This window comes from Podarcis melisellensis (genome assembly GCF_964234715.1).
Source record: "Podarcis melisellensis genome assembly, chromosome: 4".
Classification (NCBI taxonomy): Eukaryota; Metazoa; Chordata; class Lepidosauria; order Squamata; family Lacertidae; genus Podarcis; species Podarcis melisellensis.
Window position 1 is genome coordinate 49,507,663 of NC_138531.1, and position 22,472 is coordinate 49,530,134.

The 22,472-nt window shown below is 41.8% G+C and overlaps 1 protein-coding gene across 2 annotated transcripts; it reads left to right on the plus strand.

Annotated features, from left to right (window-relative positions):
• The first annotated feature begins 12 nt into the window (after positions 1 to 12).
• WDR4 (WDR4 tRNA N7-guanosine methyltransferase non-catalytic subunit) lies at positions 13 to 13,217 on the plus strand. 2 transcript variants are annotated; one of them, XM_081908074.1, is made up of 11 exons: positions 13 to 182; positions 1,522 to 1,584; positions 3,837 to 3,983; positions 5,369 to 5,525; positions 6,397 to 6,509; positions 7,173 to 7,233; positions 7,986 to 8,084; positions 9,517 to 9,581; positions 10,429 to 10,612; positions 11,185 to 11,254; positions 12,850 to 13,217. In XM_081908074.1, exons 1-11 carry the CDS (start codon positions 52 to 54, stop codon positions 13,011 to 13,013), a joined length of 1,254 nt encoding a protein of 417 aa, XP_081764200.1. In that variant the 5' UTR covers positions 13 to 51; the 3' UTR covers positions 13,014 to 13,217. The 2 variants fall into 2 exon arrangements, with proteins under 2 accessions (XP_081764200.1, XP_081764201.1); XM_081908075.1 differs by having other exon boundaries at positions 3,902 to 3,983.
• Positions 13,218 to 22,472: the final 9,255 nt, after the last annotated feature.

Below are 22,472 nucleotides of genomic sequence, written 5' to 3' on the forward strand. Positions count from 1 at the left end.
CGCAGTGACGTCATTTGCCGGCGACGGCTGTGTGGTCTCCCGCACGCGGCTATGTTGTCGGGCATGGAGGCGGCTGACCCCGCCGGGGTTGCGGGTTCTTCCCCGGAGCTGGCGGTCTGCGGGGACCTGATGGTGGTCACCGGTGGAGCCAAGCTCTTGGCGGCCCTTTACAAAGAGCCTGGGTGAGTGAAACCGGGCCGAGGAGCTCCTGTTCAGCCTCTTCTAGCCTCGCTCTCCCGTCCTCCTGTCTGTATATCTGCAGCCCTAACCGCATTTACTATTGAACTTACTCTTAGTAGGCACGGTTAAGATTCCGCTGTAAGGCAGCGGCTGTGTGAGAAGGGGAGTGTGTAAAGCGGTAACCGGGTGCACCCTTTAATTATGATCAGTTACGGCAGTGTACATACAGTTTATCCAGGCAGCTGGTCAGTGTCCATAATGCTGGTCAGCTTAGAAAAGTTGAGTGACAACGCTGATCTATATAATTAGAGGAAATAGGCTGCAGTGCTCTACCGACAAATGAAATGCTGGTCGGATAAAGGGGGTGGACAGCCTTTCCCCAGCCTTATAGATTTAGGATGATTGAATTTACATGTTTCTTCCTGCTAAAAAGGTTCCAAAATAGATAATGCTTTCAGGAGTAAAAGTAATCAGAGTACACACGTTCTCTGCTTCTTATTTTCTGCACATTTTCTGCTTTGGAGAATGTATTACCCACTGCTTTTCTGAAAATATATGATCACTTGGATTTCAAGATATTATATAATGAGCTGCTTTATTTTGAGTCAGCTACTCTAGGTAGACAGTGCTGACAATAGATCTCCACTCCTATTGTTTTCTAACTTCCCATGGTTACTACCTGATCCCTCTTAATAGAGGGATTCTGTAATTGAACCGTGAAATGGGTAAATCCCATTTAACTCAATGGGATATACTTCTGAGTGGACATGTATAAAACTGTGCTATAAGGAAGCTCTGTATCAGTCTCTGGCCAATAAATAACGGACCATTTAATTACATTTACTGTATAGAGGTGCTGACATCTGTGGTAATAATGCAGAAGTTTGAAAAAAAAAAGAACCATGTAAAAGATACTTTTCATAAAAGATTCTAAAACTTCACTGCATTTTCTGCCCTAGTATTTTCCAAGTCTATACAGTGGTACCTCGGGTTAAGTACTTAATTCGTTCCGGAGGTCCGTTCTTAACCTGAAACTGTTCTTAACCTGAAGCACCACTTCAGCTAATGGGGCCTCCTGCTGCGCCGCCGCTGCACAATTTCTGTTCTCATGCTGAAGCAAAGTTCTTAACCCGAGGTACTATTTCTGGGTTAGCGGAGTCTGTAACCTGAAGCGTATGACACCCGAGGTACCACTGTATGTTCCTCTGCAATAAAATGAAACCGAAAACCTCATTAATTTTGAAATTTTACTGTTTAAAAAGGCATGGTAAGTAAGATGAGACACAACTGATACTATGCTTAGTGGAAAATACTGACCTGATGTAATTATATAATTTCCAGGAATGAAGATATTTTCATTTATGACTGTTCCACAGCAACAGAGAAACTTCAACAGACTCAAGGGTAAGACTGCTTAAATTTTCCTTAATCTGCAGTAGGAAATCCACTGCATTCCCACTTATTCAGAAACTCTGTTGAATATGACATTTACATCTCTTAGAGTTGTTTGTAGCTGAAAATAAATGTTGCTGCTACCACCAGTGTCACATAAAATACAAAAACAAATTGAGGAATACAAACTACAGTAGTGCCCCGCAAGACGAATGCCTCGCAAGACGGAAAACTCGCTAGACGAAAGGGTTTTCCGTTTTTTGAGCTGCTTCGCAAGACGAATTTCCCTATGGGCTTGCTTCGCAAGACGAAAATGTCTTGCAAGTTTGTTTCCTTTTTCTTAACACCATTAATACAGTTGCGACTTGACTTTGAGGAGCAACTCATAGAACGCAGTGTACATAGTAGCCTTTTTTGAGGTTTTTAAAGACTTTGGTGATTTTTGAAGCTTTTCCAAAACTTCTTTTGCAGCCATTTGGTAAGTTAAGCTTTTAAAACTTTTTTTGGGGGGGTTAGATTTTGGGTTGGGGTGTTTGGAATTCAGGGACTTGGTGTTGGGGAGGGGTTTGCAAAAATCTGGAAACTTGTGGTTTTTCCCCTGCATTTTTATGATTTTCTGTGACCATTGGGCCACTCTGCTGTTTTTGTAAAAAAATTCTGGATTTGAATTTCTGTGTGCTGGGTGGCTGGGGGAACAGTTGGGGAGGGGTTTGCAAGAATCTGGAAGCTTGTTTTTTCCCCCCTGCATTTTTATGATTTTCTGTGACCATTGGGCCACTCTGCTGTTTTTTTAAAAAATTCTGGATTTGAATTTCTGTGTGCTGGGTGGCTGGGGGAACAGTTGGGGAGGGGTTTGCAAGAATCTGGAAGCTTGTGATTTTTTTCCTGCATTTTTATGATTTTCTGTGACCATTGGGCCACTCTGCTGTTTTTGTAAAAAAATTCTAGGTTTGAATTTTGAAATGCTTTTTACAGTATGTGTGACTTTAAAGAGCACTTAATAAACTCTTGTTGTACCAAATTTGGCTTTGTTTGGACTTTTTTTGACCATAGGAACGCATTAATTGATTTTCAATGCATTCCTATGGGATTTCGTGCTTCGCAAGACGAAAAATTCGCTAGATGAAAAAATTCGTGGAACGAATTAATTTCGTCTTGCGAGGCACCACTGTACTTATATGCAGTGATGCAGCTAAGTGATTCTAAACCTTGGACTCAATTGTCAGGTATGGGATGGGGTTTTAAATGGTCGTGTGTTTTTCTTCAGTTGTGAACTACATAATTTAATATTTCTCCCTTCCACCACCATTCCACACTTTACAAGTGCTTCCACATCCCTGATCAGTTAGAGAAATATACCAAGCAAAAAACTATTTGACTACCCTAATAATAAAAAGTGTGCTGGGCAGATGCAGTTTGTCATTTTTAAAACTCGCTTAAATCATAGCACCTACACAGATAAAATGGTGCTTGCTTCTGCTGCCCTGATGCTCAGTGCATTTACTTGGGAATGAGTACTGAAGAAGAGGAGTTTGGATTTGATATCCAGCTTTATCACTACCCTAAGGAGTCTCAAAGCATCTAACAATCTCCTTTTCCCTCCTCTCCCACAACAAACACTGTGTGAGGTGAGTGAGGCTGAGAGACTTCAGAGAAGTGTGACGAGCCCAAGGTCACCCAGCAGCTGCATGTGGAGGAGCGGAGACGCAAACCTGGTTCACCAGATTACGAGTCTCCCACTCTTAACCACTACACCACACTGGTACTGTTCAGCTATTTTAATGTAAAAATAGTACAGTGAATATCTGCAACCATGTATATTCCTGGCTGCCCCCTAGTCATAAAATGTTTTTGGTTTTTTTTTTAAATAAGAAGGAAGGTCTCTGTGCTGCTACTTCCATCATCTGCCACTTTCTTAAGTGGTCATTTGGGGGCTGGGCTATAGACATCTCTATTTCGACCATGAGCGCTGCCTTCACCATTGTTTATAAGAAAGGATTTGGTGTGTAAAGTTTTTTAAAAATCTGATCTTACTGCACACTAGTGGAAGGAAGGATATTGGAAGGAAGGATACCCTCTGAAATAATAGAAAACATAATTCCATAAGGTATCCATTGACTTAGTAGTACAGATACTCTAGTAAATAAAGAAATGTTGTATTGATCAAACCTACTAAATAGCAATTGCTGTTCTTGGCAGTCTGAAGTAACTGGGTGCAAAACATCTAGGTCTTAAACATTTTTTTTCTTTCTCGTTGTTTTTAGAGGTGATGGAAAGTCAGCGAGTGAAGCAAGTAATGATATCCTTGCCTGCACGTTTTCTTCATCAGGAACCTACTTTGCTCTGACTGATGACAACAAACGACTGATCCTTTTTCGTACGAAACCGTCTTGGGAGTGTCTGAGTGTAAGGTATGGAAAGGAAGGCACTTCAGGAGAAATATTTGTGTCCAAATATAATTAAGAGCTGTTTTAAAACAAACTTCTTTACATTTCTTGATCATTTTCTGTAACTGATCAGATATATTTAACTTTACTGATAGAAAAGTTACCAATTATTGGTGTCCTTCACTTCCTCTAGTGCAGGGATGGGCAACCTACGTTGTTTGGTCAAAGTCACTCAGATCTCCCTCACCCAAGTCTAAAACTCTGTCATTACAGCGCACCTGGTTCTTTTTTCAGTTCACAAAAGGCTTAAGCTAAATTGGTGATTAAATTTTGGAATGTTTTGAAGAGATTAAATAAAATTTGGTTTTAGCCTGCTGTGCTTTATCTTTATGCTGGTTTTAGCTGCCTGCTATTTGTTTGCATGGTTGTATTATTTTATTTTATGTGTTTATTGTAAGCCGCTCTAAGAATTACAGCTGAAGAGCAGCCTTGTAACATAAGTTATTAACTTTGTTGCACTACATTGCAAGTTGTTTTTGAAACTCAGATGATTTCACAATCACTTTGTTCTTTGTCATGATAATCCTCACTAAAAATGTGCAAGATTTCACAGATACCCGATCATGAACTCTCTATATTGTGACTTTATACATTATATCCATTCTGTAATTCTGATAAAAGGGCCTCCCAACCCAGTATGAAGAACAGAAATTTATTTTGTTGTCAGAAGTTTATTTATTTTTAAAAAATGTTTTTATACTTCCTTTCAGCTCTAAAAAGAGCCTACATTGTGGGTGAATGTGTCAAATTATATTCATTTAAAAGTTGGGGAAAAATAGGGACAAAGCAAAGGAGTCCTTTTTTTGCTAGTCCAGGGTGTGGTGATGGGAATAAGAGTAGGGTTAAAGTGGGATTAAGATTAAGGTCAGGTTAAGAGTGGTCATAAATGAATGAATGAATTTTATTCCTAGGATTTAGAACTGTGCTGTATGCCTACCCTTTAAACTCCTTTGGTGCTGGATTCTCACTGGGATGATTATGCCCTTCTCTTTTGAGATCTTCTGTTACCACTTCCAAAAAGACCAAAGGGCAGGCTTTCTAAAATTCTGTAGCTGCAGTGCCTTATTCCCCCTGGCTACCAATAACCCTTTTCAGGTACTTACTAGTAAGGAGTCAATTCATATAGGTTTGTTCTGCTATAAAGTTTGTGACATGATCCAAACACATTGTTCATTTCTTTCAGTTTCTGCAGATCTTCATGCAAATAATGTGGCCATTCTCTGGGAAAATGCCTTCCTGCCCCCAAATTTAGCAATCAGAATGTGATGTGCAAACATAATTTAACTATAAAGGCTAATCTTCCAAAGAGGAAGTTTTGGACCCTAATTAGTGTCAATTCTTCATTCCAGGTCTGTCATTAGAAGATGTACTTCCCTGATTATAACAGCTGCAGAAGATAAGATACTAGTTGCTGACAAATCAGGTGATGTCTATTCGTACTCAACAACAGAGCCTGAAAATGCAGGAACAATTGAACTTGGTCACTTGTCTCTTCTATTGGATGTGGTATGTATGCAATTTCTGGCTCAATACCATCTCTGTTTATTTAAAGAAGAGTCCCAAGCATAAATATACAGCCCAGTCCTAAGCATGTTCATTTTAAATTAATTTCCCCTGAATTCATTGGGTCTGCACAGTTACAGTGGAAAAAGCTCAGTGAACTCAACAAAAGTATTTTCAACATAAATGTGTGTTCTGTGTTTGACTATTCCTTTATATTGTTTTGTGAACAATCCAGAAGACTTGGTTTGAATGGGTTTGAATAGTATAAAAATGTTTAAGATATCTAAAATAAGTTTGGGTTGTAAATCTATTGTTAAATATGAAGTTTCAGCTACCTCCTTTGAAAACAATGAATGATAGTCAACTAAGTTTTACTCAGAGTAATGCCATTAAAATTAAGGGACCTAAGTTAGTCGTGTTCATTATTTCCAATGTGTCTGCTCTGAGCAAAACCAGATAGATAGCCAGATTATTATCATCTTTGGTTATCACTTATTTAAAATTTACTCAGCTTTTGCTTGCATCATAAATTTAACCAACATTTTAATGTTTTGTGTGGCAGGATTGTCAAGAACCCCTAGTTTTTCTGCCTGCAGTGAGTAAGGGTCATCTCCAAGGGACTCTTACTCACTTCAGGAGAACTTGTAATTTGGAAGAAAACGTAGTTCTTTCTGTGTGTCACAGTGTGTTACAAATAAGCACAGACAGGTGTGACTAAACAGGCCAGCAAAAAAGACTAGTAGCTTTTGTAGACTTTTTTCCAAGTCTTGTCAATCTGAAACCAAACTGTTAGATGTGTACTTATTTCCCATATGTGCCTGCATGCCGCAAAGCCTCCTGGGCTGTTTCATGGTGACCTGTGTTGTGTCATTAGGCGCTGAGTCCCGATGACCAGTATATCCTGACCGCTGACCGTGATGAGAAGATACGAGTTAGTTTGACTAGAGCACCACATAACATTGTGTCCTTCTGCCTGGGACACAGAGAGTAAGTGCAGTTGTAGAAAGTCTGCAACATGAGGAAAAGGGAAGAACGGCCTGTTTATAAGGGGAGAGGGGAGGTAGGAAGAGATATTTTAAGATCAGTGCTACACAGCAAGCTAGCCAATGGGGTGCCCTGTCAATGTTGATGGACCGTGACCCCCACAGTCCCTGTCTATTGGCCATGTGTGCTGGGGTTCATGGGATTGGCTGGAGCTGGAGTCCAGCAGCACTGAGATGCTGCATCCCTTGAAGCTCTTGGTTCTGTCAGGTAAGGACAACATTAGGAGTTGAGCTCCCACTTACACAAACTCACGCAGTGGAGCCTTTCCAACTCTCTATTAATCAAAATTCATGTCAGGTGGCTTTCATTATTGAGTACATTTGGATACTGCACCACAATCTTCCCCTGTCCCAGAAAACTCTTTATAATGTGCTGCTCTGGCACTTTTTCATCGTTTGGGTTTTGCTCTTTCTAATCTATTTTCTAAACAGTGATACTGGTAGTTAATTGGTTCGTGTGCATTTTTCCTGACCTAAAAGATAACATAGTGATCTAATCCAGTGTAGAGCCTTCTGTTGCTATGCTGATATTTCACCTCACACTTTATTACTTTTTGCTTGCATTAGGAGTGTACACCACAAACATTGACCTTTTTTTCTCTCCTAGATTTGTCAGCAAAATATTTGTAATACCAAACTATCCAGAACTTCTCTTATCAGCTTCTGGGGTATGTATGTTGTGTGAGGCATTTTACATCTGGAATTTTAGTAGGTTGCTTACATATTTTCCTCCCTTGCTGAGGGTAAAATACTGTAGTTGCTTTATGTTCCTTCTCTAAACACTTTTCTGGAACAGGAGCATCCTTTAGGGAGGTGAGGAGGAAGCTACCAACTTTTCTAAGTGCTTTCTTGGGATCATCTAACCCCAATTACCATAATAAGGAAATGTAAAACATAACTACAATGAATGTGAATGTTCACAGAACACTGCTGCATTTTTGTGTTGGGTGGTTTTGCCATTTAAAGTCGAATGCATTTAAGAATAGGCCTTTTCACTTCATAGAGTAGGACTGAGGAACCTGAGATCTGCCACATGTTGCTCGACTACAACTCCCATTCTTTTATTTTTATTTTATTATCACTATTGCATTTCTGTCCCATATTTTCCTCTAAGGAGCTCAAAGTGGCATAAATGGTTCTCTTCCCACTTTTATCTTTCCAACAATCCTGTGGCATTGACCTTGGACCAGTCATTGTCTCTCAGTCAGTGAGCTTCATGGCTGTGTGGGGATTTAAAGCTTGGCTCTTTGATCATCCCTGACCATTGGCCGTGCTGATAGGAGCTGTGGCCCAACAACATCTGAGGGGCCTCAGGTATCCGATTCTGTTGAGAGTGTGTGCATACATGTGTGGCAGTCGTCTTCTTGACAGAAGCGGTGTTAATCAGCCTCTCTCTTTTGAACTGTACCCCCTTCCCCAGGACTGCACATTGAGGCTCTGGGAATACAAAAGTGGGAAGGAAGTGCACTGCTGTCATCTGAGTAGTTTGAGTACATCTGAGGCTCCCCCAAATGAGAAGGTAATGCGTTTTTCTGTGAACATGTGAATATCTCTCTCTCTCTCTCTCTCTCTCTCTCTCTCTCTCTCTCTCTCTCTCTCTCCAGGCAAACTTGCTTTCAGAATGGTATGTGTAGGTGAGGTGAGAGTAAATTTTAAACTACAGAAAATCTAATCCCAGAATGACAAGGAGGGCTTTTTGTACTTCTGCAACACAAACCTTTTGGCCGCCTTTCTCCCCAAGATTACATTGAGAATAAAATCATTGCGCTGCTCTGAAAAGCTGTTGGTCTGGAGTGAAATAACTCCAGGTGTTTGCAGATGTATTTATTTTTTAAAAAAACGCTTCAGAATCTATTTCATCCTTCATTTAATTGTCAACCTTTTTTTTTTTTACTTGAATTAATGATATGAAGTGGGCGTTTTTTTGTCTACGTGCATACACGTTGCAATCTGACATGCTAAAATTGCATACCTCTCTTCCTAAGGGGCATATGGGCTGGTGCTGTAAGGGCAGCAATTGCATCCAGAAGTTGAGTTATAATGTGAGAAGAAGGCAGGCACCCAACCCATTAGATCAAACTGTGGCTTCCTGTGGGTCATCATCCAGCCTTAAGTGTCCAAGCAAAGAAGAGAACCAAACATGCAAACAAAAATCATGGGCAAAAATAAACTGAAAACTAATTTTGAGAGTATTTTTCTTTTCTTTTTGTTGTCCTCACACAAGTATAAGGTTAGATTATCCCAGCATAATAATATCTAGAAAAGCCGAGCCAACCCTGAATACCAACATGAGAGCTTCCAGTTTACCTAGGAAGGTAATTATTTTTATAGGCTTCCCTTATTGGTTTCACTAGTGCCGGGTGTTGGAGACAACTTTTTGTCATCGTCCCCGCACACACTTTTGCATACTTGGGATCCACCATTGAAATATGGTCATGCAGCTTCAGTCTTGCACATTTACTCTTCCCTTTCACCTGCCTGCCTTTGATTCAGGACAAGAATGTGGAAGGGGGCTGTGTAGTTTGGCCCTGATGTGTGACTCGCTGCAAATAGTATTCTGCTTTAGATTAAGACTTTAGTCCTCAGGCATTCAGAATAATTTTTGGGGACTCAAACCGGGGTGGGGAGCTTGAATGCTGGCCTCACCTCCTCCTCTCCCAACAGTTATGCTACAGCAACTGTACATAGTTCCTAGTTGTGGGAAGGATTCTAACCATGTTCAACTAAATCCAGTTAGAATTGCCCCCTCCGGAACTTCATGCTCAACTTGGAAAGGAGAGGAGAGGGCTGGGAAACTCAAACTCCCTATCCAGTTTGAGTATGGACCTTTGAACACCTGAAGAAGGTTTTTGAATTTGACATGAAGGCTTTCTCTTTGTTACCCTCTCTTCTTCCCCTACAAACTCTCTTGCCTGAGAAGTTTCTAATTGCATCTCCTTTTCCCTCCTCAGAAATATGCAGTCTCCAGGACAGCCTATTGTTGCGAAGGAAATTACATTGCCATTTTATATGACTGGTAAGAGGAAAAGAATATCTAAAATTACTGTGGAAGCAACGGCCAAATTACATAATTTCATTATTAGGCATGTCAGATATCTCTTGCTTTAAAATTACTGTGGAAGCAGCATAGTCATGGCCACCTAGAATGTGGATTTTTCTTTGTTCATGATAATATTTTGCTTCAATAATATTAAGCCTGTCTGAGTTAATATAATATAATGAAGGTGATTTTGGTTGATGCTCGTATCGCTACATTAGCTTTGTTGTATCCATGGCATGTTTGGAAATCTCTTCTTAGAACATGGGCAGTTCCCCTGCATATATCTGAGATGTGTGCTGCCATGAACTGAACATTCTTGTTGGTCAGGGAGAACCATAAGGGGACCTTATAAACAATCACTCACAGGGAGTGAGACCCACAGTTGTTGAGCTTCTTCTGGGGAGGCGTCAGCAAAGTTGTTGAGCTTTCGCAATCGACCGGTTGGACATCCCTGACTTACAGCAACCTCTACAACAGGGATGGGAAATTTTTGGCTCTCCAGATGTTGTTGGACTCCAACTCCCATCAGCCCCAGCCCTAGATCAGAGATGATGGGAACTGTAGTCCAGCAACTTCTGGAGCCTCACAGGTTCCCCATCCCTGCTCTACGAGGTGATCATATTGCAAGCACTGGCCAAGACCAGAAGGAATCTGTACATTTAAGCCTTATGTGAAATTCAGGGCAAATCAACAATCATTTTACACAAGGTCTCTAAGAGTTTTGATTGACGTGTTATAGTTTTAACCCGCTAGGCAATCTTGGCGTGCAAAATTTGCTCTGTAAAAATGATAGCCCTAATCATTACTGATGATTTCTGAAAAGTCTTCCCACAGTTTCCATCTTCCAGCTTGACCCCGAGGCTCAGAAACTCATTCACAAACAGAACATCCCCTTGATCTGCAAAGGCTGGGCCATTGCATTTGAGAAAACAGGGGGGCTCTGGATTCTGCAGGAGGACATGCAAACACCTCTTCTGTTCTATCAACCTGTGAATGGACAATGGCAGGTGAGAGGAGCTTTCTGGTTACAGCTGGGCTTCCCCTGCTATGGTGTCAGGCAAAGAACTTTGGGATACTCATACAGGAAAAGGGCATTGAACTGGAGCTGGCTTAGGAGTCAGTTATTTAATATCTGCACATAAGGCTAGGTAGCACTGGCTGGATCCATTTGGCAACATCCTTTGACAGTGTTACCAGTTTTCAATAAACACTCTCAAGCTTGAGAAGAACATGGTGCAGCTATAGTTGCCCAATCAAATAGCATGTTTCATTTTTATTTTTCATGCTGGTCAATATACAGCAGCCTAAGGCACAGTGCCAGAGCTCAGTCTGGTGATCAAGACAACACTGACATAGGGCTACTTTGGTTTCTTTATCTAAAAATACGAGTGGAATGCCTGTTCCTTCTTTTGTTGTCAGTTTCTCTTTGTGAAAAGATTGAAACACACACACACACAAAAAACAACAACACCACACAAACATGGTTTGGGGCAAATCATGGAAGATTTGGGGAGGGCTGTGCCCAGCACATGGTTCCCTGTATGGAGATTTCAAGAGGTGTCCTTCTTTCCTTTTTCAGTCTTCTACTGAAGAGAGAGGGTTGATTAAAATGTCAAAGTGCATCCGTGACAACTGGACAGCGTTTGAAGGTAAGGCGGTTGAGTATAAAGGCCAAGAAGACACTGTTTAAATGGGGTGTCAAGGTAGGATTTGAGGAGAGTGCATCTCACAGCTTTCATAAAAAGTAACTTTTTAGATTTAGATAAGAGCCTTGTCCCTTTGAGGAGGCTTGGTTCTGAGAGTGGAAGTGCATGGAAGTTCACCCATCCCTGCTGTCAGCTGAGATTTGGTATGTTGGGCAAGCCTTTGGAGTAATTATGTGAGGGAGAAAGGGAGTGGAAAGGGTATTATAAAGCCAGGGTATTATTTATTTATTTATTTATTTTCTATACCACCCTTCATCTGAGGTTCACAAGGTGTTTTACAATATAGAAATACAAAAATACATATAACAGTAAAGAACAAAAACAATAACCCCTCCCACAGTCTAAATGGCCATAGATTGTTTAATTGGCCAAAGGCTAATTGATGTTACATTTAACATAATTTGAAAGCTAATCGGGAATTCCCACGTTGAGAAAATCTGTAATGATGAGCAATCATCCCCCAACTTGTCATCCACTACACAACTTTGCAATTTATAGCCACAAGACTGTGATGGGTACACCTTGTTTTGGTCCAATAGCCTAAGCACTTGGACTGAGTGTACATTCCCAGAAACCTTTGCAACAGGGTGGGGTCATGTGGCAAAGACGCTAAGGTTCCTCAGCATTGTGGAAAAGAGAAAGTAATATACTTTGGTAGCTGGCTCTCTTTTGGTTTTTGTTACATGCTGCCTTGTGCTGTTGAGGTCAGGTGAGATCTAAAAAATCCAGCTAATCAATAGTACCCTCAAAAGAACCATTGAATAATGTGAGAACACAGCAAAATAGTTTTCCTAGATCTCAAATTATAGTTCCATGCAGAGATCCTAAGTGTATCAGCAGCTGGGGGAAAGGGGCTATTAAGATTACAGTGATTATTGCAGCTAATTAGCACAAGGGAGCTTGATAGTTGAGTCCTGTTCCAGATGCTTAATTAGTGTCTTTACCCCTATAGAAAAGGTAGTTATCTTTTTATTGTCAAAATGTTAATAGCTGTCTGCCCCTCTCCAGCTTTGATAGTTCTTCAGCAGACAATCACAATTTCTCTTCTGTTACGAGATGGGAGAGGAATATTTAAACCTTGAATGAATTGTTGCTGAAAAGAAAATCTAGCAAAGCCTTAACGTTGTCCAGTCAAGTGGAAAGGCTAATAGATATGTAAATTATTATTTTTTATTATCTTCTCTACTGAGCCAGATCAGCTTCTCTTATAACACATTTGACTTCTGTGGGGTAACGGGGCAGCGTACTAATTAATGTCATTAAAAAAACCCCAAAATCATGATGACACTTCAAGGCAGAAAGCCAAGACCATGGCCTGATCTAACAAAGCAATTTTTACTTTCTTAGCATTTGTGGTTGCCTATTTTCTCCTTCCCAAAGCACCCAGTGCCCCTTTAGTACTCACATTGGCTTATTATTGGTTGTACAAATTCAGATTTTAAGGTTTTAAGTCCCCTTTCTTGACATGCACAGAAAACAGACCCTCAGTGCGTGGAAAACACATGCCTATGAGCCTGTTCCAATTCTCTCTTCTACAGGCTCCGTCGGCAAAGAAAGTTGCTACCAAAATCTCTACAAGGCTTCTTTTGATAACATGGCTGTTTACCTCCAAAAGAAAGAAGAGAGACTTCAGCAGCGGAAGAGTAAGAGAAAGGACCCGCAGCATGAATCAAATGGGCAGACAAAGAAGCTCAAAACATGAGCAGCATCCTTGCTCAGTGCAAAATTTGGTTGTGACTTGCAGTGCATTGGAAGAAGCTGGTTCGAGAACGACTGAATCACTTGGCACACTGAAGAACAAGCTGGCTTGATATTTTCCACAAAGTGCAAATATTAACACATCTAGCCTTATTATGGTGACACTTCCTTAACCTTGTCAGTGATAAATATGTCCTCTGCAAACTCTTTCTAGCTGCTTGCCTTGACTGTCAGCGTAGATGTCATTGGGTGATGACATTGTGATGCATGGCGAGGAAGAGGACACACTGCAAAACTTGCTCCTCCAAGCTGAAAGCCTTTCTTGGTTCTGCTTCCGTACATGTGCCACATAAGCCAAAGTGAGAACCCTCTGTCCAGTACAGGCCCCTAAAGCTCACCCAACAATTCCTACCGTACGTCCTTCAGTCCTCCTCTGGCCAGAAAGAAGGTGGAGAGCAGGAATGGATGGAGGAGGTTTCCAGTCACTTCACAAGTCAATGGTGGTTGCTCCTTGCTGCCCTCTGTCGACAGCAAGGAGGTTCAGGCAGGGAAAAGCCAGGATTTATGAGGCAAAAATCCCCAGGGGGATCTGGGGAGCTCACTGCATCCTGTTGTGCCACACAACCCTGGAGTTTAGCTTCCCCTTCCTGTTGGAAGTGATCTTTTCGACTGTTCTAGTTACTAGCTAAGGATGTACATGACCAAAGCCAAAATATCCTTGGATAATTCTCAGAGCTCACCTTTCATAATGTGACTTCATTGTGCAACAAATCATAACTGTGGAGTCCCTGCATAACCACAGTTCTCCTCCAGTGCATTTAAACTGGTGGAAACACAATATCTTCACAGTGAAGGTAATGAGTTACTTTGTAGTGTTGGGCCGCGGGTGGCGCTGTAGTCTAAACCAATGAGCCTAAACCACTGAGCCTCTTGGGCTTGCTGATCGGAAGGTTGGCGATTCGAATCTCTGCGACGGGGTGAGCTCCCAGCTCCTGCCAACCTAGCAGTTCGAAAGCACGCCAGTGCAAGTAGATAAATAGGTACCGTTGCGTCAGGAAGGTAAACGGCATTTCTAGGCACTCTGACACTCGTCACGGTCTTCCATGCACCAGTGGCAGTTTAGCCATGCTGGCCACATGACTCGGAAAACTCAGTGGACAAACACTGGCTCCCTTGGCTGAAAGCGAGATGAGCGCCACAACCCCATAGTTGCTTTTGACTGGACTTAACCATCCTTTACTTTTACCTTACTTTGTAGTGTAAGATGGACCAAAAATTGGTTCCATTGCTGGAGTTGTCCTTTGACAACGGGGCAATTTTCTCTAGAAGAAATCTCTGATTGATAGCTGGATGGGTGGGTTTGTTTGTTTTTGAACTAAATTAAGACGACCTTTTTACTATGGGAAGAAGTATCCATACTTTTGAGATGTGATTTAGACTGCAACTTGCCAGCTTGAGTGTCTTTTTAAAAAATAATACAAAGTTAAAGGATTTTATTTCATAGATTCTGCTTTAGAATGTGAGAGGCGCTGAAGTGTTCTGATACAGTATATACCATATTGGCATACAAGCGGCATATCACTGAATGAATAATATGCTGTAAACAGGCCGTAAAATGTGGTCACAGCATTCTGTCACTTAGAAGACTGCCTGTGCATCTCAGCTGTTTCAAGGTATTCAGAATTCCATTTCATAAGGTTGAGACAGTTACAGGTAGTGATTGCCTCAGCTGCTTTTGAATGGCATTTCTCATCAGGAGGCCTGTTGAGAACGAACCTGGAAACTGCATAGTACAATCAAGAAAAAGATGAAAGAAAAGGCTATAGGCTTGATGAGGCTCCTGCTGGCAATGTCTAATGGGCAGGGTTTCCAGACCTGGATCAAAACAATTGCACAAGTGCTTCTGTGCATGCAGCATATCATTGCGGTGCCTTTTCTCGAGCAGTAAGTCGTTGCCTTCCACACTGCTTCTGAAACCAAAGGGAATTTTGACGTTTGTAATGTTCAGAGTCTAAACCCCGACAGGACATGGGTGGCTCCTGGTTTGGAGCCATCCAAGTCCTTGAGGTAGATTCTGAACTCAACTTGCAATTGTTACACAAAGCTTGTCTACACACAGTGTTGAATCTCAGCCTGTTAAGTTTGCCTTGAGTTTTAAGCTTTTGCGGTCTTAAGTTCAGTTCTCCACACTCCCACATCAGTTTGTGATTTTCTTTACAAAGCCCTCATGAAAGTCCAGCATTTTAGTGTGAATTTCTCCAAGTATACACTGTTTGGGATGTGTATGTTTTGCCACATTTTTGCAAAGCAATTTCCCCAAATAGAGTGCATTTTGGTGTGTTATTTTCACTAATATATGCACGCTCCCTAAATCTGTTCTGCAGTTTTCCCCAACCCTCCGGAGGGGGTGTGGGAAGTGGACAAGTTGCATTACATAAATGGAAACCCTTGAGCTAACAGAACTACTTTGTTGGAGAACAGTGATTTAACCTGCGAACTTTTAAAGCAATAGCTGGGTATTGTCTTTCTGAAAAGCATGGAAGATACTGCCAAGTAGCCCTTGTAGTCCAGTAGCAATCTGCAATTCCTTTTATTTGCTGTGCTCCTGGCAAAAAGTAGTCTGTGTGGCATCACAATGAAATATTGGAGTGTCCCAGACTCCTTTGTTGTCTCGTAAGAGTTTTCATCAAAACGCCTGGGTGTCCTGTTCCAGATAAAACCCATGCCCAGAACACTCACCCAAACAATTGTCACATTTTGTGCTGTACAAATTGGTGCCTGTAATCAGAATGTTCAGTTATAAGTAGGTAATTCTTCCCTTTCCTTTGTCCAAACTATTCCAAATGAGATTGTCATCATGTGGAAGGCTGTGCTCTAAAGAAACTTCAAATTGCAACTTAAAAGGGTCTATTAAAGAGTCTGTGACCGTGTTTTGGTACAGCACACACTCTCATTCTGACGGTTCTGTTTGTGACAGAGCTGCTGCTTCCTAGTTAAGCACTCACTGCTTAGTTACACACCCACATTCTGTGAGGCAAATAGGTGGATTCTTTGTTGGGAAGGATAAAGGAGAATATTTGCATGCTGGTGCTCTTTGTTCTTTTCATTGTTAGGTCAGTGTTTTGTGTGCTTAAATGAATATAAAGCACATGAAATATAGTAGATGTTGCATTTGTTATGAGCACGTGAGTTGTATTTTTTCTTTTTTAAGACTCCAGAATGTATTCATTCTCTTTAAAAAGAGAGAGAGAGCTCCAGGTGCAATATATCAGAAATATATTTCAGATGCAGTACTAAGCCAGTTGCCTGGTTTTTCAGTGCAAGGGCTTGGTTACGGTCCTTTGGACAGCAAAAAGTAACATGTGTGGAATTCTCTGCCATGCAAGTTACAGCTTTTGTCCATGAAATAATAAGTTTTTGAAGCTGCCACAAGTGCCCATTGTCCCAGTGGCCCTGCTGGCACCCCACCAACATGTGTTGTCTGGAAAGGGGAGTTTTATCTATGTACACAGGTTCTCATTGTGTGAACAACCCTACATGTGTATGACAGGCTTCCTTCTCTAGGTATGCTGCCACTGCATAACTGGTGAGGGTGAGAAAGTAGTTCTACTCCTGCTCCATGGGAACTGAGTGACCCAAGTAGGGCTTATCCCCTCTTGGTGGAGAGAGGAGGAAGGTTGTTGTCCCTCAAGATGTTGCTGTTCACCATTGGGAGGAAAGGGGAAGAGGTTGAATGAGTTCTCCAGTGTTACATATGCACAGACAGTATAAACACCCCCATACTAAATTTTCTTTTTAAATGGAAAGACAGCAATACAGGACTGCTTTTAGAGCTATGTTTTGAAAAAATACTCCTAGTAGGCGAGCAGTTCTCAATCAAATGTTCTAACCATTCACGTAATGACGCAGCTTTGGGAAAGGAAGTTCACTGCCAGTGACGGCATCGGCACTGTCCAATAGGGGCCTGCATTTCTCACTTAACCATGTATGCGCCAACCGTACCTATTTATGGTGTCTGTTTCTGGTCAGTCACTGTCTCTGCTTTATCTTAGGGGAAGATGCTTTCTAAAATGCTCTTAGGTGGCTTGGAGCATGTCTTTGAGGAGCTCTGTGAAATGCTGAAGCAACAGGGATTTCTTTTTGCTGTTTTTTTCCAGCTGTCTGATTTCTTTGAGAAAAACAAAAGGATTTCCTTGGGGAATTAGATTGGCTTGGAAACACTAAATAAATAAGTATTCATCCGGCACTGGAGTAGTGCAGTGCCCTAGTGTTCTACTCAGAGTTGTGCTCACATTTCTTCAAATCAATCCATTATTATTATTATTTCAAATTTCATCTCTAGGAGAATGCAGGTGCTTCCAGACAGGGGCCTCAGTAAATGAGCTGTTCATCTCCGATTTTTCTGCATGCACATTTGGCACCTCAGCTTCCACACATTACCATTTCCCCGGCCCTAAATATTCATTGGTATTCTGCTGCTTGCCATCAATACCACTGCCTGGCTCCCTTTCAGCACTGGAAGTGGGCTGGGGAAAACCAGCTGAAAGCACAGTAGTGAGTAAGGCAGGTATGCTCCATTTTATATTAAAAGTTGACCTATCCCACCCTCTCTCTATAGCCCAGCTCATGTTTAACAAACTCGTACATGTCTGATTGGGCTCCCAAAAAGACTTTAGAGATCTGGTGTGGCTCTTGCTGATTGTTCAGGTGACAAAGAACCCCTGAGAGTATCCTCAGCTTGAAAGACGGCTGAAGAAGTACCGGTAGATTTGATATTAATTACCTTATAATAGGTTTTTAAAAGCCTGCGAAGCATAGAATTAAGTCTGATGTAGTTATGCGTGAGGCATATATTAGTCTGATCTTCAGCGGCATTTCAGTTACTGTCTCTGCTTCTGCAGCTGCAATTTAGCCCACAGTTAGAAGGATTAATGCCGGCAATTAATTGCAGGTGCAAAATTGTGCATGCTGTAATTGAACGGAAGGGAGCCGCTATCACAACAATAGCAGCAGTTGAAAAGAAAACTGCAGACCTAGTTTATTTTAACTACTTGCGTTGGTTCCATCACCTCACTTGCTTTTCGAGCCCGGCGTGTATTTATCTCCCCAAGGGCTTAGGGAGATAAATACATTTGAGGTTAGAAAGGATGTGGAGGACGAGAGGCAGCGCTGTTCACTTTAACTAGTGCAGGCACAAAACAGATAACAGGAAACAAAAATTATTTTCAAAGTACATACTGTGCAGGGTTCATCTAATACACCACACCAATGGAAGTGTTGCGTAAGGACTTCAGCTTGCACAAGGGGGCCCTTGCCCCCCCTGAAATTGGCTCTGGGGAGGATGAGAGGACCCCCAGAAAGAGCGTGGGGAAAGGAGAGGGGGGATCATTGCATGTGGCAGATGGAACGGTTGTAATAGCATGATATTGACTTCTACCCAGTGTTTTGTATTAAATGGCAATTTAATTTAATATGTAAAGGTAAACGGACCCCTGACCGTTAGGTCCAGTTGTGGCCAACTCTGGGGTTGCAGCGCTCATCTCGCTTTATTGGCTGAGGGAGCCGGCGTACAGCTTCCGGGTCATGTGGCCAGCATGACAAAGCCGCTTCTGGCGAACCAGAGCAGTGCATGGAAACGCTGTTTACCTTCCTGCCAGAGCAGTACCTATTTATCTACTTGCACTTTGATGTGCTTTTGAACTGCTAGGTGGGCAGGAGCAGGGACCGAGCAACGGGAGCTCACCCCGTCATGGGGATTCGAACCACCAACCTTCTGATCGGCAAGTCCTAGGTTCTGTGGTTTAACATTAAATAAATAATGTATTTAATACATTAATAAAATGTATTAAAGCACTAAAAAGTTTACGTATGTGTTGTGTGTAATGAGGTGATTCATAGCAGTGGATCGGTCCCATAAACAAGTTTTGCCAATCTGGTACCCTCCAGATTGCAACTCCTATCAGCCCAAGCCTTTAGCACATCCATGCTAGTATTATTTATTGATTTTTATGATATCTGTGGGTCACTTCTCATTAGACATCTCAAGGCAATTTGCATTAGTAAATCTGCACTCCCAAAAAATCTGGAGGGTACCAAGTTGGAGAAGGTTTCCATGTAAGAACAGAAATGTCAGACCGGGAAGATCTAGAAACATCAGATTTCATAATACTGTAATATAGGAAATCCCTGCTGCAGAGTGGGCCAGAGCATCCATTGAATTAAGATGTGATCACAGAATGGAGATTCCCCAAGCAGCAACTGAAGTACATATAAAGCTTATTCAATGCACATTGAAAGCACATGGCATCCTGGGAACTGTAGTTTCCCCAGCACAGAGCTGCAATTACCAGCACCCTTAACAAACTGCGTTTCCCAGAATGCTTTGTGAATGTGCAGTGAATAAGCTTTAAATGCATAGTGTGGCTCTGCCCTAGTGGGATCATGAATACAGCTATTATGCTGTGCCTTATAAGTCGGTTTTTATGCCAGTGTATTTTCATCTCCTATTCAAAAATAGGTGGGTGACTTTCTCATTAAAAATCTGGTTCCTTTCCCTGATTACAAGCCCTTCTGCCACCATCAGGTATGACAGCAGGTCAAATCGGTCTAGACCTTTTTAAATACAAGGACTGCTCATATTTGTTTATTCAGTAGTACGAGCTAGATCAATTCTCTTCCTCCATTGATTCTCTCTTTGACAATAAGAGAAAAAAAACCACAAGAAAAAAGAGCAAGAAAAATTATATATGCCAAAGGAAGAAATAAGCAAAAAAAATATGGCTGAGCGTTATCCTGGATTGATGCAGTCTGGTGATTTATAAATAGTCTCCATTTAAAAATGAATAAATTAAGTGCTCATCCTTCTTTGCTTCTTTTCATAATACGTTAAGTTTTGTTAACAATTGCCTAGATTTGATTATATCATTTGATTATACCATTGTATAATAGTTTAGAAGACTGGTTGTTTTCAGAGCTTTGCAGTGCTTTATTGACCATGATTTTATTCCAGTCTGAACTTTAATCACACACAGGTGTTGCTCCTTGCAAACAGTACTGGAAAATCCTCTAAAAAAACAGTCTTGAGGAAGCCCATTTTCACTTGGTTCCATGTGCTTCCTCAGCTGCACATTTCAAAGCTTTGCCTTCAGACTGATTGGGATACTCAGCCTCACAAACGGAGCCCTTATCAAGAAGAACACATGTTACTGTTAGTTAGCTATCATTATACACCTCGAGCATTTTTCATTTTACAAGGAATCTCCTGTTACGTGTCACTTTCCAATAGCCCCTTAAGGGGAAGCACAATGTTTCCATCTGGTTCTCCTTTCCCCCCTCCGCATTGCTTGTTGACAGATGGCTTAGCAGCTTCCTGTGTTATCGGCTTGGCATAGGAATGCAAAACCAGACCTCAGTGGTGTGAATAAAGCAGGGACCTCTCTGTCCATATTGAAAATGGGAATCTTGTACATGGAAATCTGTCATATTGCACAGGCCCCTTGATTGCCATTTCCTGCAGTTCGGATATGTAGGTGCTAGTGATTCCCTGTATATATGTGCATTGTGGGGCTCGGGTGCATGTAGGATGTACATCAGATCCATTTGAGGAGGAACGAGAGTCTTTTTCATACATTCACTGGGCAGCTGAGAAAAGGACCAGGTCTAGTGTTGCTAGTAATATGTTCCACACTTTCAGCAGAGTTCAGGGGTGAGGAACAGGTGGTCCTCCAGATGTTGTTGGACTTCAACTCCCATCAGACTCAGCCTGTATGCCAGTGGCCAGGGATGACTGTAGTTGTAGTTCAGCCGCATCTGCAAGGCCACAGGTTACCAGTGCTGGAGAAGGGCCTATATATGGTAAGGCACACTGATTTTCCAGCTGTATGCAGCCTGGGGTCCACCCCCACCACTTAATGGATCCGAATGGTTTCCAAGAGTGGTAGGGGATGCTTTATCCCATGTTGATGGCCTTTCAGCTGATCCCCTGATGGTCAGCTGGAATGTGGCGTTAACCAGGGCTATTGACTGTTTGGCTCTGAAGCGCCCTCTCTGATTGCATGGAGCCTGGACAGCCCCGTGGTTTTCCATGGATCTGAGGGCAATGAAACAATCACTGAGACAGCCAGAGAACCGGTGGCGGATTACCGCATTCTGAAGCTGACTGGACACAGGTTAGAACTCAACGTCGAGCCTACCAAGTGGGGATAGCGACAGCGAAGAAGACTTTCTTCATCGCCTCTATTGCATCTGCAGAAAACAGCAGCAGGAGACAGCTGACAGTAGTGACAGGCAAGAAATTTAATGTTAATAAGAAACTACCCAATTCACGCTTCTCTAATTTGGACCAATATGCAAGCCGAAATGCAACTATCCTTCAAATTTTTTATTTCTCTGAATTTTGTGATGTGATTCTCCTACCCATGTGTACAAAAATGCACATATAATTTAGAAATGCATTGTATTAGGGGGAAACAATAGCAAAAATGTGTACATCAAACTTTGAAGCTTGCCTGTTCTTGTTGCACAACCTTTTTAAGATGCAGATATTTCAGTGAGGGGAAAAGCCATTATTAATGCTCAGTTACAAACTATTCAACAGTTAAGATTATAAGAATCTGATGACAAGCTGACAGATTGACAGTTCTGTCTACACAAGTGTACTATAATATGATATAATCAGCTTATTCATTTGGGAAGCAAATCAACCCTCTTTAAGCAGAGCTGCATTATCCATTAAAAAAACAAAAGGGGGGGGGGAAGAGTTAGAACTGAAATTATAGAAAGGAGAAAATATTGATGGCCTCTTCATGCTCCTGTGACACTAAATTGTGTGAATATGTTTTACATGCCACCTAATGATTGCTAGGAGCACTATTGGGTCTGCTAAGGGCATTAATGGAAGAAATCCCAATTAAGCCACTTACGCAGCCTACAGCTGTCACTTCTCTCCACTTGACAGGTTTTAATGTTTCCCCATTAAGGAAAATGTCAACCAAATCCAACCAAGTCATACTGCAAACTGGGACCCAAGTAAATGAGCCCTGTTGTAAGAGATGTCCATTGCTCCCTTGTGGGCACACATACCTTTTCACTAAGGGACAAGAGTAGGTGTACTTGCTGTATTTTTTCATGTATAATGTGCCCCTGTGTATAAGACAACCCCTATTTTGGGGGCCTCCAATTTAAGAAAATGGGGGGAGATGGCCCAGAGTTGTTGAGCAAAAAGGTTGGGTTGGGAGTGTGGTGATCACACAGGGTCCCCAGGCGTTTCACCGTCTATTGATCCCTGTGCCACCATCTTATTCCAGGCCCTACCTGGTACAATACTGAGTCCAGTCAGGGTTAAATTGGAACATAAACTTCTGTTTATTTATTGCAGTTTAACAAGCGTGTGGTTTCATAAACGGTATTGGTCCATTACAATCATATGGTGCCTATCCAGACCTATAACATCCGCTACCTGCTC

Coding starts and splice junctions, on each gene's coding strand:
- WDR4 (XM_081908074.1), top strand. CDS start 52: ATGTTGTCGGGCATGGAGGCGGCTGACCCCGCCGGGGTTGCGGGTTCT. Junction 7,234..7,985: donor TTCTCTTATCAGCTTCTGGG/GTATGTATGTTG, acceptor CCCCTTCCCCAG/GACTGCACATTGAGGCTCTG. Junction 9,582..10,428: donor ATTGCCATTTTATATGACTG/GTAAGAGGAAAA, acceptor ATTTCTGAAAAG/TCTTCCCACAGTTTCCATCT.